This window comes from Engystomops pustulosus, chromosome 3, assembly GCF_040894005.1.
Source record: "Engystomops pustulosus chromosome 3, aEngPut4.maternal, whole genome shotgun sequence".
Taxonomy (NCBI): domain Eukaryota; kingdom Metazoa; phylum Chordata; class Amphibia; order Anura; family Leptodactylidae; genus Engystomops; species Engystomops pustulosus.
Window position 1 is genome coordinate 210,592,119 of NC_092413.1, and position 15,867 is coordinate 210,607,985.

Consider the following 15,867-nt stretch of genomic DNA (forward strand, 5'->3'; position numbering starts at 1 on the left):
TTTTTATGGATGAGTTACCATTTTTTGTCCATCTATTGATCCATGTGAAGGATTTTTTTGTGGATGAGTTGACAGTTTTTTCATCTATTGGCCTGTGTGAGGGACTAAATTGCTTCTCTAATGGCCAAGTATACTAGTCTATGACTGACAGGTATCCCCTTATCAGAGATGGGTGATAATAAAGGTTGCAGTTATTTATCATCCTAAAAGTTAGGATCCCCCCAACAGGACCTGAGACAACAGCTACCCCCCTTCCTGTAAGCTACACCACAGATGGACAATAAAGTAATAGGGAACTACAGTATTTATTTTGGTTGATATCTGGTATTAGAATATAAAACAATTTGTTGTGTAATAACACAGATAAGATAATGTAAGTTTACCAGCTCTCCAGTCCAGAGCCGTATACAGAATAAGACATCTTGATATCACCATAACTGTGCCAAAAAGTGGAAAAATTGCAACTACAGGGTCTGTGGATGAAGGCTGCACCAGCTATGGGTGGATACATGAACCATACTGGATACAATATATACCTGGTAACACTTGGTAGCGGTGTGTGATATGTATATGGTGTGCGGTACAATGATCTTTCTGTATTTTGCAGCTGCTACGGAGTATACGGTGGATATCGAGATCAGCTTTCCTGACGCCTCGTTAACAAGTCTGATAAGAGACTTCATCACCAAGAACCTGACATATCTCAATCTCAACAGTACTGATACTCAGATCAAAAGTATCAGTGTGACAACAGGTACGGCCCGTCCACGTCCTATTAGTGACACAGCCTAGAACTTGTATAATCAGACATATATAGGCAGATTTTGGTCATTTCATTTTAGAAATGCTGTTTTTACTATTGTCACATTACTATAATTTTTTATAATTTGCTGTGTTTATTGTATCATGGAAACAGTCAACATGTTGCTGATCCACTCTTCTTGCCGTGATTTGAGTATGAATGGATTATAGGTTTCTATTTATTAAGCTTGTAGGTAATAAGGGTCTGATCCATGGAGATCTGTCTTTTTTGGCACAGTATGATTTCAGGGTCAACAAATCTCCAGTGCTAAGAGATAGTGTACGGTATATATGGGAGCAGCGTACTACAGGGCTCCCGGAATGAAGCAAAGTTGTCTGGTGTCTCCATCACTCGGAGGAACCTGAGTTGAACCCCCCAATCATATTGTTATCTGCGGATAGTGGATAATAATAATACTTGGTACAGCCCCTTTGTAGAACTGATGGAGACAGTTGAGTACCTCAGTTACAATGTAGTGAATAGAACTCTGGTCACACATGAAGGCTACTGCTCCATTCAATGGGGGAGCCTGGAAACTCAGTCTTTGTGATCACTGGGGGTCACATCTGTCAGAAATCAGAAATACTTTCCTTTCCTGAAGTTTTATTAGTGTAAAATCTCTTTAAACCATGAAGAATTGGAAGCTGGAAAGAAGAAAGGATCAGTCAACAGCAACTTGTTGATTGTTTCTTTTAACAAACAAGATAACAAATTGTATAAATTAGATTGATACTTTACAACAATGACTGATGTTTACTGTGGGAATATGGCTTTAAAGGGAACCTGTCAACAGGTTTTACCCCAATAAACTAGTCGCCCCCTCAGTTAGGGCACAAAATGTCCTTTCTAAATTCCCTCTTTTATGTGAAATCTGATCCGTTTACCTTTAAAACAAATCTCCTCCGAAATCAGGCAAATATGACTCGTCTTTCGAGTGAAGTTTAGTGCTTGCAGGGGTGATGTAATTTCAGAATCCCCTTTCTCCAGTTTTATAGAACTTTTTGTGTCATATTAAATACACAGAGATACACATAGCTAAAGATGTAGCTAGCAATGAAGCTGCAGATAAAGATCCAGTTAGCTCCTATTTTTTAATTTCTAGTATGTCCAGTTCTGTAGCTCTCATTGGATCCAAAAAATCTGATTCTTATTTTTAATATGAAATAAAAAGCATTTTTCCAGATACTATAGAACAGAAGTGTCTGAAGTTTCTCTCCCCCTGAAACAACTAAACTTGACTCATCATGTGTTAAAATTAGATGAGAAGAGTCACTTTTGCCTGACTACAGGGGAGATTTCACATAAAAGAGAGAATTCTAGAAAAGTCATTTCCTACCCGACCTGAGGGGCCTGGTAGTTTAGTGGTGAAAAACCTGGTGAGATGTTCACTTTACAGAGGTTTTTCCACTAAGATATGCCGTGTTGTACTGGGTAACAGTACGGTGATTTGTAAAAATCACTTGAAGGAATTTTCTTGAAAATTCCTTTGGCTTGCTGACACTTCCAGCTGAGACGGTCAGCGTTTTCACTACTAACAGAAGGAGTGAGTAACATATGGCGGTACAAATAGATAAAAACTATAGGAACAGTGCCACCTACAGGTCATATTGTGGCATTGCACAATTGTAAAGTTTTTTGGGTCCATGTCCATCCACATTAATAAAAAGAAGGAAATTTAGGTAATGCACTGATTATTCAGGAACCAATAACTGCACTATAACCCAACTACTCTACAATAGCTTTATACAGTTCAGTTCACTTATTCTTAGTGTAAGTCATCGGTATCAAATCAGGAAGAGTCTGACTAACACCATATTGGCCATGGTGCAGAGACATATAGTCATCATCACTGTAAGGATGATGTCCGTGGCAGGGTCTCTTTCTTACTGACCTCTCTGTACACTATTACTGACCTCTCTGTACACTATTACTGACCTCTCTGTACACTATTACTGACCGCTCTGTACACTATTACTGACCACTCTGTACACTATTACTGACCACTCTGTACACTATTACTGACCGCTCTGTACACTATTACTGACCACTCTGTACACTATTACTGACCTCTCTGTGCACTATTACTGACCCCTCTGTATATTATTACTGACCGCTCTGTATACTATTACTGACCACTCTGTATATTATTACTGACCACTCTGTATAATATTACTGACCACTCTGTATACTATTACTGACCGCTCTGTATACTATTACTGACCACTCTGTATACTATTACTGACCACTCTGTATATTATTACTGACCACTCTGTACACTATTACTGACCACTCTGTACACTATTACTGACCACTCTGTATACTATTACTGACCACTCTGTATAATATTACTGACCACTCTGTATACTATTACTGACCACTCTGTATACTATTACTGACCACTCTGTATACTATTACTGATCACTCTGTATACTATTACTGACCACTCTGTATACTATTACTGACCACTCTGTATACTATTACTGACCACTCTGTATACTATTACTGATCACTCTGTATACTATTACTGACCACTCTGTATACTATTACTGACCGCTCTGTATACTATTACTGACCACTCTGTATACTATTACTGACCGCTCTGTATACTATTACTGACCACTCTGTATACTGTTACTGACCACTCTGTATACTATTACAGACCTCTCTGTACACTATTACTGACCGCTCTGTATACTATTACAGACCTCTCTGTACACTATTACTGACCACACTGTATACTATTACTGACCACTCTGTATACTATTACTGACCGCTCTGTATACTATTACTGACCACTCTGTATACTGTTACTGACCACTCTGTATACTATTACAGACCTCTCTGTACACTATTACTGACCGCTCTGTACACTATTACTGATCACTCTGTATACTATTACTGACCGCTCTGTACACTATTACTGATCACTCTGTATACTATTACTGACCGCTCTGTACACTGTTACTGACCGCTCTGTATACTATTACTGACCGCTCTGTATACTGTTACTGACCACTCTGTACACTGTTACTGACCACTCTGTACACTGTTACTGACCACTCTGTATACTATTACTGACCACTCTGTACACTGTTACTGACCATTCTGTATAATATTACTGACCGCTCTGTTTACTATTACTGACCGCTCTGTACACTGTTACTGACCGCTCAGTATACTTTTGTGCCAAATTTCCGGTGACCATCATTCCTTTTTTTTTCTTCTAGCCTGTAACCAAATCGGCAGCAATGTGCAATGTACATGTGAGAGCGGCTACATGTGGCCCACTGGTGTATGTAACTCTACTAGCTCCTGTCCAGGATCCGGCGCTAGCAGCTGTAACTGTATCCAGGGCACAAGCATACCAGCCCAGTACTGCCAGCCCAAGCCAGGTGAGAACGAGCTGCCATTACCTGTCCATATCTCTGCAGTCAGTATCCCATAGAGAGCAATAATTACACCACCGTGTCTACAGCTCCTATAATCCACAGACATTGTTGGGTATAATTACCCAGTAATCTTTTGTTATTGTCTATAGTGGAGAAACAATTTTTACTTTTTCTTACAGTGTCAATGAAACTGAGCTTAAAACTTCTAGAACAATATACAGATGATTTAAAGGATCCGACATCTGCCAAATACAAAAAGTATAAAGCAGATCTGGAAGCTCAGGTATGAATGAAAGCAAAGAGTACAATGTAGCAAAATGTAGCAGTACAATGTACAACATATCGCAAAGTGTAGCAATACAATGGCTTATATACACTCACCGGCCATTTTATTAGGTACACCTGTCCAACTGCTCATTAACACTTAATTTCTAATCAGCCAATCACATAGCGGCAACTCAGTGCATTTAGGCATGTAGACATGGTCAAGACAATCTCCTGCAGTTCAAACCGAGCATCAGTATGGGGAAGAAAGGTGATTTGTGGCCTTTGAACGTGGCATGGTTGTTGGTGCTAGAAGGGCTGGTCTGAGTATTTCTGCTGATCTACTGGGATTTTCACGCACAACCATCTCTAGGGTTTACAGAGAATGGTCCAAAAAAGAAAAAACATCCAGTGAGCGGCAGTTCTGTGGGCGGAAATGCCTTGTTGATGCCAGAGGTCAGAGGAGAATGGGCAGACTGGTTCGAGCTGATAGAAAGGCAACAGTGACTCAAATCGCCACCCGTTACAACCAAGGTAGGCAGAAGAGCATCTCTGAACGCACAGTACGTCCAACTGTGAGGCAGATGGGCTACAGCAGCAGAAGACCACACCGGGTGCCACTCCTTTCAGCTAAGAACAGGAAACTGAGGCTACAATTTGCACAAGCTCATCGAAATTGGACAGTAGAAGATTGGAAAAACGTTGCCTGGTCTGATGAGTCTCGATTTCTGCTGCGACATTCGGATGGTAGGGTCAGAATTTGGCGTCAACAACATGAAAGCATGGATCCATCCTGCCTTGTATGAACGGTTCAGGCTGGTGGTGGTGGTGTCATGGTGTGGGGAATATTTTCTTGGCACTCTTTGGGCCCCTTGGTACCAATTGAGCATCGTTGCAACGCCACAGCCTACCTGAGTATTGTTGCTGCCCATGTCCATCCCTTTATGAGCACAATGTACCCTGTAACATCTGATGGCTACTTTCAGCAGGATAATGCGCCATGTCATAAAGCTGGAATCATCTCAGACTGGTTTCTTGAACATGACAATGAGGTCACTGGACTCAAACTGGACTCCACAGTCACCAGATCTCAGTCCAATAGAGCATCTTTGGGATATGGTGGAACGGGAGATTCGCATCATGGATGTGCAGCCGACAAATCTGCGGCAACTGTGTGATGCCATCATGTCAATATGGACCAAAATCTCTGAGGAGCTTCCAGCACCTTGTTGTATCTATGCCACGAAGAATTGAGGCAGTTCTGAAGGCAAAAGGGGGTCCAACCCGTTACTAGCATGGTGTACCTAATAAAGTGGCCGGTGAGTGTATATCAAAGTGTAGCAGCAGAATGTACAATATAAAGCAAGGCAAGGCAGTACAATGTATAATATATAGCAAGGTGTAGCAGCAAAATGTACAATATAAAGCAATGCAGGGCAGTACAATGTATAATATATAGCAAGGTGTAGCAGCAAAATGTACAATATAAAGCAATGCATGGCAGTATAATGTATAATATATAGCAAGGTGTAGCAGCAAAATGTACAATATAAAGCAAGGCAGGGCAGTACAATGTATAATATATAGCAAGGTGTAGCAGCAAAATGTACAATATAAAGCAATGCAGGGCAGTACAATGTATAATATATAGCAAGGTGTAGCAGCACAATGTACAATATAAAGCAATGCATGGCAGTACAATGTATAATATATAGCAAGGTGTAGCAGCAAAATGTACAATATAAAGCAAGGCAGGGCAGTACAATGTATAATATATAGCAAGGTGTAGCAGCACAGTGTACAATATAAAGCAAGGCATGGCAGTACAGTGTATAATATATAGCAAGGTGTAGCAGCAAAATGTATAATATAAAGCAAGGCAGGGCAGTACAATGTATAATATATAGCAAGCTGTAGCAGCAAAATGTACAATATAAAGCAAGGCAGGGCAGTACAATGTATAATATATAGCAAGCTGTAGCAGCAAAATGTACAATATAAAGCAAGGCAGGGCAGTACAATGTATAATATATAGCAAGGTGTAGCAGCGGAATGTACAATATAAAGTAATGCATGGCAGTACAATGTATAATATATTGCAAAGTGTAACAGTACAATGTACAATGTATAGCAAAGTCTAGAATTACAGTGTAATTACAGTGTATCACAAGGTTTAGCAGCACAATATACAGCATATAGTAAGGTGTAGCAGTAAATTGTAATATATTTTACAAACTGTAGCAGCATAATGTACAATATTTAGCAAAATGCATAAAAAAACTGTATGATGTTGCAAATAGTAGCAATTGAATCTTAAATGTAACAAACATTGAGCTACAATGTACAATTCATAGCAAAGTGAATTATCACTGAATTGTTGAAAAAGAAACTGCGGCTTCCACTTGGCCTGACGTCTTACAGACGACATTGAATTTATGTGGATTTATAGACACATTTAGGTGCAATTCTGCCACAAAATCTGATATTGCAATTTCTATTTCTCTCAGTTTGCAAAAGCTTACGGATCCCTTAGCGGCTTCCAATCGGCCACTGTTACAGGCTTCAGGTAAGGCTGAGATCTCTACATTGGTTGTCAGAGGGATAGCCCTTACGCCTCTACCAAAACTACAATGTACTGTACACTTACCATTCCCTTACAACCCTGTGCTCTTGTACAAATCTCAATGCAGAACCATTATTGGGTGGTGCCCCAGTCCACTGCCAACTCTGCCTTTCCTTCATCTGGATCCTACAGCGGTGACCACCGGGCAGTAGGAGGAGTCCACCTGCAAGTGATTGTTTAGTAAAGGCTGGGAGTAGTAGTAGTCTGTTAGCATCCCTCCACAGTGACTTTTTAACTCAGTCTCCGGCATAACTGGCAGGTTTCATGTTTTATGTCAAAACATTGAACGTCATCCATGCGGTGGGCACATCTTTTCAAATGCAGATGGAAGAGAGGTCTGATCTGGCTTGAGTGTTGAGTGTCGAATCAATATTCTTGAAGCGTACATAGACAATCATGGAGGCCCAATCCTAGGCCGTGTTGGAGCCCTGGAGAGTATATATCCATCTAAGGCTGCATTCACACTACCGCAAGGGGGACGTATATACGGCCGATATATGTCCCCCATAGAGGGCAATGGGCGCGCGGTGCCCTACGGGAGCGGTAAAGTGCTGCATACGTGCGGCACCGTACCGCTCCGTACCCCGTGAAAAATTAGGACAGCAACGTTCTCCCCCTCCTCCTCTCCCCGCGCACTGCCGTGTGCCCGCCCTGCTACGGTACGGCGGGCACCGGTCGTGTGAATCCAGCCTTACGCCACAAAATCCTTGCTCTCTTTACAATTTTGATATGTTGCTTGCTAGACAGCTCCTGGTAGTATCTGCCATGTGAGAATCCCACCTAATTTCTAGAATTTTTATGGATTTTGACTTTTATGTACAGACTTACTGTATGTTCTTAATTTCAGGCCTGGGAGTGTTGTCGCTGATTATACCCTTGTCACGGAGCCGACATCTACTACTGCCCTTACCACAGCCAACAACAACCTTGTAGATGGCCTAAAAGCTGCAAATTATAGTGTGAGCGGAATTAAAAATACAGTTTATGGTGAGACATTTTTATTTTACATTTTACGGCCATGTCAGGGCCAGTTGGAGATTATCAGAGGAAAATGCTTCTTCCTCCACTTATCAGGCTCTTCTGATCCCCACAGGATCAGTACAGGATAAGTAATGTCATGTATGTACACAGTGACTGCACCAGCAGCAGAATAGTGAGTGCACCTCTGGTGTATAATACAGGATGTAACTCAGGATCAGTACAGGATAAGTAATGTCATGTATGTACACAGTGACTGCACCAGCAGAGGAATAGTGAGTGCACCTCTGGTGTATAATACAGGATGTAACTCAGGATCAGTACAGGATAAGTAATGTCATGTATGTACACAGTGACTGCACCAGCAGCAGAATAGTGAGTGCAGCTCTGGGGTATAATACAGGATGTAACTCAGGATCAGTACAGGATAAGTAATGTCATGTATGTACACAGTGACTGCACCAGGAGAATAGTGAGTGCAGCTCTGGGGTATAATATAGGATGTAACTCAGGATCAGTACAGGATAAGTAATGTCATGTATGTACACAGTGACTGCACCAGCAGCAGAATAGTGAGTGCAGCTCTGGGGTATAATACAGGATGTAACTCAGGATCAGTACAGGATAAGTAATGTCATGTATGTACACAGTGACTGCACCAGCAGCAGAATAGTGAGTGCAGCTCTGGGGTATAATACAGGATGTAACTCAGGATCAGTACAGGATAAGTAATGTCATGTATGTACACAGTGACTGCTCCACCAGCAGAATAGTGAGTGCAGCTCTGGGGTATAATACAGGATGTAACTCAGGATCAGTACAGGATAAGTAATGTCATGTATGTACACAGTGACTGCTCCACCAGCAGAATAGTGAGTGCAGCTCTGGGGTATAATACAGGATGTAACTCAGGATCAGTACAGGATAAGTAATGTCATGTATGTACACAGTGACTGCACCAGCAGCAGAATAGTGAGTGCAGCTCTGGGGTATAATACAGGATGTAACTCAGGATCAGTACAGGATAAGTAATGTCATGTATGTACACAGTGACTGCACCAGCAGCAGAATAGTGAGTGCAGCTCTGGAGTATAATACAGGATGTAACTCAGGAGCAGTACAGGATAATTAATGTCATGTATGTACAGTGACTGCACCAGCAGCAGAATAGTGAGTGCAGCTCTGGAGTATAACACAAGATCAGTCATTTGAAGGGTTTACAGAATTATCCTGAGAGATGTTTTTTATCCCTGCAGACAATATAACCATCACGTACAGCCCGGGCAGTATTTATTACAGGGACACGGTGCTGCTGACCTGCATTGTAAGCATTTCCTCCTTTACCAATGTCGCCTGGTATCTCAATGCCACACAGCCCATAGCGGCGTCCTGGTATACGACCTCCCTTACAGACGCGAGGACAGTGTCCGTCTTAACCCTCAATAACATATTACTGGATGGTTCCGGTAAGAATCCTGCGATGCTATAAACGTGTATGAGACTCATCCCAGATATTTCTGCTTTCCATCGTGATGTTTTTGTATTTTCTCTCCCTTTTGTAGGAACTTATAGTTGTATAGTAGAAGACAGCCTAAACTCTTACCAGGCAAACACCACCATATCTGTGCAGCCCCTGGATATTACCGTGTTAAACACTAATGTGGCTTGTAACAACAGAGATATCCCTGTGATGCAGTGCTGCACGCAAGGCTTAAGTACAGAGTTTTACATGACCTGCTCGGTCTCTGCAGGCTTACAAGGTAAGTAGCCCCTATCCAGTGTGGTGACGGTGGGAAACCCCTGGGTTTATACGGTTATCCAGTGCTTCACAGTGTCAGGGGGCCCCGGCATCTGGGGTATTGGGTCTTTATATGCTGAGTGTGTGGTGTGTGTATATACTTTGTGTGTCTGTATATAGTGTATGTAGGTGTATATATGCTGTATTCAGGGTCGGCTCCAGATATCAGTAGGCCCCTGGGTGACAGAGCCTTAGTGGGCCCCTTTGCAGTAAACTCACATGGCAGCATTAAAAATTCAGACACTAAAACAGTCTCCTGCTCCCTTAAATATTGCCCAGTTTATCATCCCAAATAGCGCCCTCATGGGTATTTTATATAAAAACCCCCTCACCCCTATGGGCGCCGGCCCTGATGTCTGTATATGGTATTGTATGAATGTGAATATTTGCTATATGTGTGTATCTGTAATATATATATATATGCTGCATGCATCTATATGGTAGTGTATGTACTGTATGTGTGTAAATGCTGTTTAAATGTATATGTGGTGTGTGTATACCGTATGTATGTTAATGCTGTTTGCGTGTATATAGTGTGTATATAAATGTGTGTGATTGTTTAACTGACATGTGCCAGTATACACATATGTACCGTATATTTGTTTTTAAGTGGGAAGGGGGCACTATTTATAAGTCTGCCTTGCCTAGTTATGCCACTAGGCTCTAGGATTGAATTTTTCTCTTCCCTTAACCACCAGGGGCAATGACATTCAACATTTCCCTGCCTCGAGCACCGGGACACTGACATTAAACCATTTACTTCCCTAGACCACAAGGGGCATCGGAATTAAACCTGTATTTGCCCTTGACCACCATTTACACTAAAATGAAACCTTTCTTTTCTGTAGACCACCAGGGTTACTGAGATTAAACCTTTCAGTGTTCTAGACCACCAGGGACACTGGCATTGATCTTTCCTCCACCCCACACCAACAAACTACTGTCAATAATCTCTTCTTCACATTATATTAGCAATGCAAAACTTCAGACCATGGACTACTACTAATTCGACAGGGACCCCCTTTATCCCCCTGATACACTAGGGTTGGTGTTATTGACACTTTGTCTATAATAGACCACTTATGGTGCTGAGAATAACCCTTCATGCCAAGTCCTCCAGAAATCCTAACAATAACCTATTTCTTGTGGTATTTGCCACAATTTGCTCGGCTGACACTAGCTTTTCTGGAATAACAATAACTGATGGTTAAATTTACTATTAAGAATTTTGGGATCCAATGATCTATACAGTATGTTTATCCCTGTCACCATACCGAGGTCTAATTCACACAATTACAACAAAGTTTCCCAAGTGCCAGATCCCCCAACAGCAGCATAGACTGTAAGGTTATATTTTGTGTAGTACGACTACTACTGGTATCAACGACAATGGTGCCCGCTGGTTGTCTGTAATGCTGATTCCATACATTTGTGGTTACTTGTAGCAATACTATCATCCATTCATTCAGAATCCTTATTCTTTTTAACAGGGGTGGTCATAAACAACAGTCTATGTAAAACGTACCAAGTGACCGGAAATAAGACGACGTGCGGAGGATTGAACAGCGGCAGCTATGACTGCACGTGTTACACAATGAATGGGGCCAACGGGACGCGCAACGTCAAAGTGACGTACCAGGCGACATGTGAGTATTATCCGGGGAATAAAACCTATTGGGGGGCATTTATCATGGCGCGATCCTGTGTTATCTGCCTCCAGCTTTATAACAGGGAAGATCCGTTTCAGTGTTTCTTACCACGTGCGGATAGAGATGTGAAAGGCGACTCTTGTAGTGTACACAATGGGGCACATTTACTAAGGGTCCGAATCACGTTTTTCCGACGGGTTTCCAGAATTTTCCCAATTTGCGCCGAATTGCCCCGGGATTTTGGCACATGCGATTGGATTGTGGCACATCGGCAACGGCTTTTACACAACAGAGATGGGGGGGCATGGCCGTCGGAAAACCCAACGTATTCGGAAAAGCCGCGGAATTTTTAAAAAAAACTTGTGTCGCAAAAATAGCACTCACATACACCGAGACGGAGGAGGTGAACTCCGGTGGACTTCAGCGCAGCAGCGACACCTAGCGGACATCGGGCGCACGACCTTAGTGAATCCCGGCAGAACCCGAGTCAGTGCCGGAGAACGCCCCTCTGGATCGCGACTGGACAGGGTTAGTAAATCTGCCCCAATATGTGTCGTACGTAATAACCTTAATAATTTCTACCTTTCTTATAGATTCCGCTACTGTGACCCCCAATGTATATACTATCTCAGAGGGGAAGTATCTGACCATGGACTGCAGTTGTGACGCCACCTCAGTGAATAGCATCACCTGGTTCTTACAAAATACCAGTATTAGTTCCGAAAATTATACGGTTGATCTCGCTACTTGTAAGTCTACGCTGACTATTTTAACGACAATGGCCTGGAACGGTGAGTATCCAAATTTGTGGATATGAATCTATCCATCTCTTATTTCGTATTTATAAATATCCTAGATTGACAGCTAGTCCTAGACCACGCCTGACGAAGAGACCCAAGGAGTCTCGAAAGCTTTGTGTTAGTTAGACAATACAAGGTATCAACAACTGAGGACTCTCAACTCTTATCTATTTAACCACTGGCTACATGGTACAAAGAATCTTTAAGATTGACAGCTAATAAGTTACCGTATTTTATACCGGACTATAAGGCGCACAAAAAAATCCTTTGATTTTCTCAGAAATCAAAGGTGCGCCTTATAGTCCAGTGCGCCTTATATATGAACCGTACTTACAGACAACAGCTGCCTTGTACTGTGCACAGGTCTGCCACCTGCTGGTCATTCATCCTTATAATCAGGTGCGCCTTATAATCCAGTGCACCTTATATATGAACCTAGACGTTTTAGCAGGCATTTATTGATGGTGCGCCTTATAATCTGGTGCGCCTTATAGTCTGAAAAATACGGTAATTGGAACCTGCCACCAGGTTTTACCCCCACTAAATTACTAGTTCCTCAGATCGGGTATGAAATTTCTTTTCTAGTCTTCCCACTTTTATGTGAAATCTCACACATTTATCTATAAAAAAGTCAGGCAAATATGACTCTTCTCACTTCATTTTCACATGAGATGAGTCAAGTTTAGTGGTTGCAGGGGGTCGTTATATCAGAAGCCCCTATCTTCTGTTCCGTAGCACCTAGAAACATGCTATAACATATTAAAGATAAGAATCACATCTTTAAGATCATAACTGGCTCATGGCTTTGTGAGCTACAGAACCAGAGATACAGGCAGCTTAATACATAGTTGGAAATGCAAGCTGCAGATAAAGATCCCTTTCTGTAGACCACACAACCATAAGCTTGATGGGATCCGAAAGATGAGATTCTTATCTTTAATGTGACACTAAACATGTTTCTAGGTGATATAGAACAGAAGAAAGAGGGTCCTGAAGTGACACTTTCCCTAAAAACAATAAACTTGACTCCTCTAATGTGAAAATGAGGTGAGAAGAGTCAAATTTTCCTGACTTTGGGGTAGATTTTTTTAGGTACCCCCTGCGTACCATCTGAATCATCTGGATCACTAATGTTCAAAAAATTATTGAATTTAGTATTTTATACGATGTAACTCTTACAGGCCCAAAAACCCACATGGGGTTATTGTTTTTTTATTTTGGGCAAATGATGTAATGGGAGGGGGCATTACCAGAGCCCCTCTGTGCGGCACCGGAAGTTTCAGTAAACAGTTGTCGGAGGACAGCTGCACGGTGTTAAAGCCTGTGAAGCTACAGCACGGAGGGGATCTAGTGACACCCCCCAGAGCCCATCTGACTCATTAGCATAATTTTAAAAGCTGATTTTAGAAGGAAAAAGGTCATAGATAACAAATATAAGAAGATTACTATTGTTGAGGTGTCTGGATCTATAACTGATTTAACCTATTTTTAGGAATTTCTTGCCCAGCCTCAACAGTTGAGACTAAAAATATGCTGTCGCATGACGTATCAGTCGCTGATTAGGAGTGCGCCCTACGATGACTCCCTAAAAGTCACTGACCTGTGATACTTGTGTTTTATATATCTTGCAGGAACTTACCAATGTTCAGTGAACACTGGCAGCGGCGATCGCATATCAGACAGCAAAGACATCACCGTATTTAAACTCATCAAATCAAGTCAGATCAGCGTTAACCTACCCGTTTTCAATTTCCAGGAAAACTCCCAAATTCCTTTTTCTTGCTGCATAAGTGATACAACGGGATATAAACAAGCAAGTTTGCAAATTACTTTAGTGAACGGAATCACTCTCCCCCCACAAAGTAAGAATCCGCTCTTTAACTACAAGATTGGTTCTGTTGGTTTGTTCTTAAGTTGAATTTGTATGTAAGTCAGAACTGTACATTTTTTAATACCAAAATTTTTTTGGTCTCTGTGACATTTGGATTTTAAAAATGTTGGGTTGTCATAAGATCCAGGATTAACAATAAAGCTTGAAGGAACCTACCATAAGGAATCTACTATCAGAAGTGGATCTGATGTTAGATTCTTCCTTCCTACCTCTGCCATAATCTGTACTTTAATTTAATCCTGGAACCTAACTTTTAAAAAATTATATTTTAGTAATATGTAAATTAACTGCAGAGGCTACTGGGGCGTGTCCTAGCCTGGCCGGGCACAGGGAGCTAAGGCTACGCCACGCCCCATGAGCCTCTGCAGTTAATTTACAACCTATACACCTCCTAGCCACAACCCTCAAGTGGACAACAGATTCACCCATTTTAGGGTGGCTGGGCTAGTACACGCTCCACAAAAATATCAGACTACCATGTGACAGAATTACCTAGACCTTCTCTCAATGTTAGGGAAAATTCAGTGCAATTGTCAAGCACGGCCATTTGTTCATTGAATGGGCTTTCTGGCAGGGAATGGGTTAAAAACTATTTTTTAAAAACCCTCATTTTATACAATTACGGAGGTATCTATTTCCTATATTATCTAGTACTTCCTCATCTTGACACACAGAAAATGTTAGCCAATCACAGGTTAAAGGGGTTGGCTATGCTTTGGCTATGTGCCTTTACTACCTCAATAATAATCTCTGAATGTTCATCAAGCATATCAGCAGTCCTGCTACTTACTGTCTGCTGTCTGCAGACTCTGTGTGATTCTTTGTTTACATGTCTGAGCATTGACGAATAGGAGGAGCTGCAGCAGGAGATTATGACTCATACTGCTCCCCCCTTCCTGCATTAGTAAGTGAAAATGGACTGTGAGAGAAGGTGGCACAGTGGGAGACAACATAAGGCCAGACTGGAGCATTGAGGTAGTGGAAGCTGTGTATATATGCAGATAGCGGCATGGGGGGGAACAGGGAAAGGACAAAGCTCTCAAAGGAGACAAAGACACAGGTACATGTACATGCAGAGACATGTCTAATGGAAGAGACTTACTGAAAAGTAGCCAACGCCTTCAAGGTAGGTCAGCACTATGACCAAGGACTGGCAGAGCAGAAATTTTTGGGCATTTTCTTCTTTGTTGGGAAATAGTAAGGGACTTCTTCATTTTGAACTTTTTTCCATGGAGCGTGACCATTTCTATGATGTTCTGTAAACCTGTATGCTATTTGGCCCTGTAGATCTATGAAACATTACAGTACAAGCCCTTGGTTCTCCTTGGAGAGGAGGATCTATGGAGTCATAATAAGCTTTCTTTTCTTCTCTTTGTTACAGCTATGACTAAGACAAGCCAATGCTTTACTGCAACGTACCAGCCGGTACAATTAATGGATTTCACAGCCCGATGCAATATTACTAATGATAATAATGATAATGTAGTAAGCAGCGATATGCAACTCAAATTCATCAAAGGTACAGTAAGCTTATTCTTCATTGAGGAGCAAAGTGCTGCTGGGAAGGGGCAGGACATGGGACATTTGATTTTCAGCCTCTGTCCTGAAGAGAACAGACGGTTTCTTATCAAACATCTATTTCCCAACTTTAGATGAACCCTCATTTATATGCT

General features: G+C 41.7%; 1 protein-coding gene across 1 annotated transcript in view; it reads left to right on the forward strand.

Annotated features, from left to right (window-relative positions):
- LOC140122629 (adhesion G protein-coupled receptor F5-like) overlaps positions 1-15,867 on the forward strand; it is a 69,135-nt gene that overhangs the window by 35,545 nt on the left and 17,723 nt on the right. The window contains exons 4-14 of the mRNA XM_072143705.1: positions 608-754; positions 4,030-4,194; positions 4,371-4,474; positions 6,963-7,021; positions 7,926-8,065; positions 9,313-9,522; positions 9,619-9,816; positions 11,345-11,500; positions 12,097-12,294; positions 13,935-14,165; positions 15,576-15,713. Coding sequence (XP_071999806.1) covers positions 608-754; positions 4,030-4,194; positions 4,371-4,474; positions 6,963-7,021; positions 7,926-8,065; positions 9,313-9,522; positions 9,619-9,816; positions 11,345-11,500; positions 12,097-12,294; positions 13,935-14,165; positions 15,576-15,713 — 1,746 coding nt within the window. The remainder of the gene's footprint in view (positions 1-607; positions 755-4,029; positions 4,195-4,370; positions 4,475-6,962; positions 7,022-7,925; positions 8,066-9,312; positions 9,523-9,618; positions 9,817-11,344; positions 11,501-12,096; positions 12,295-13,934; positions 14,166-15,575; positions 15,714-15,867) is intronic.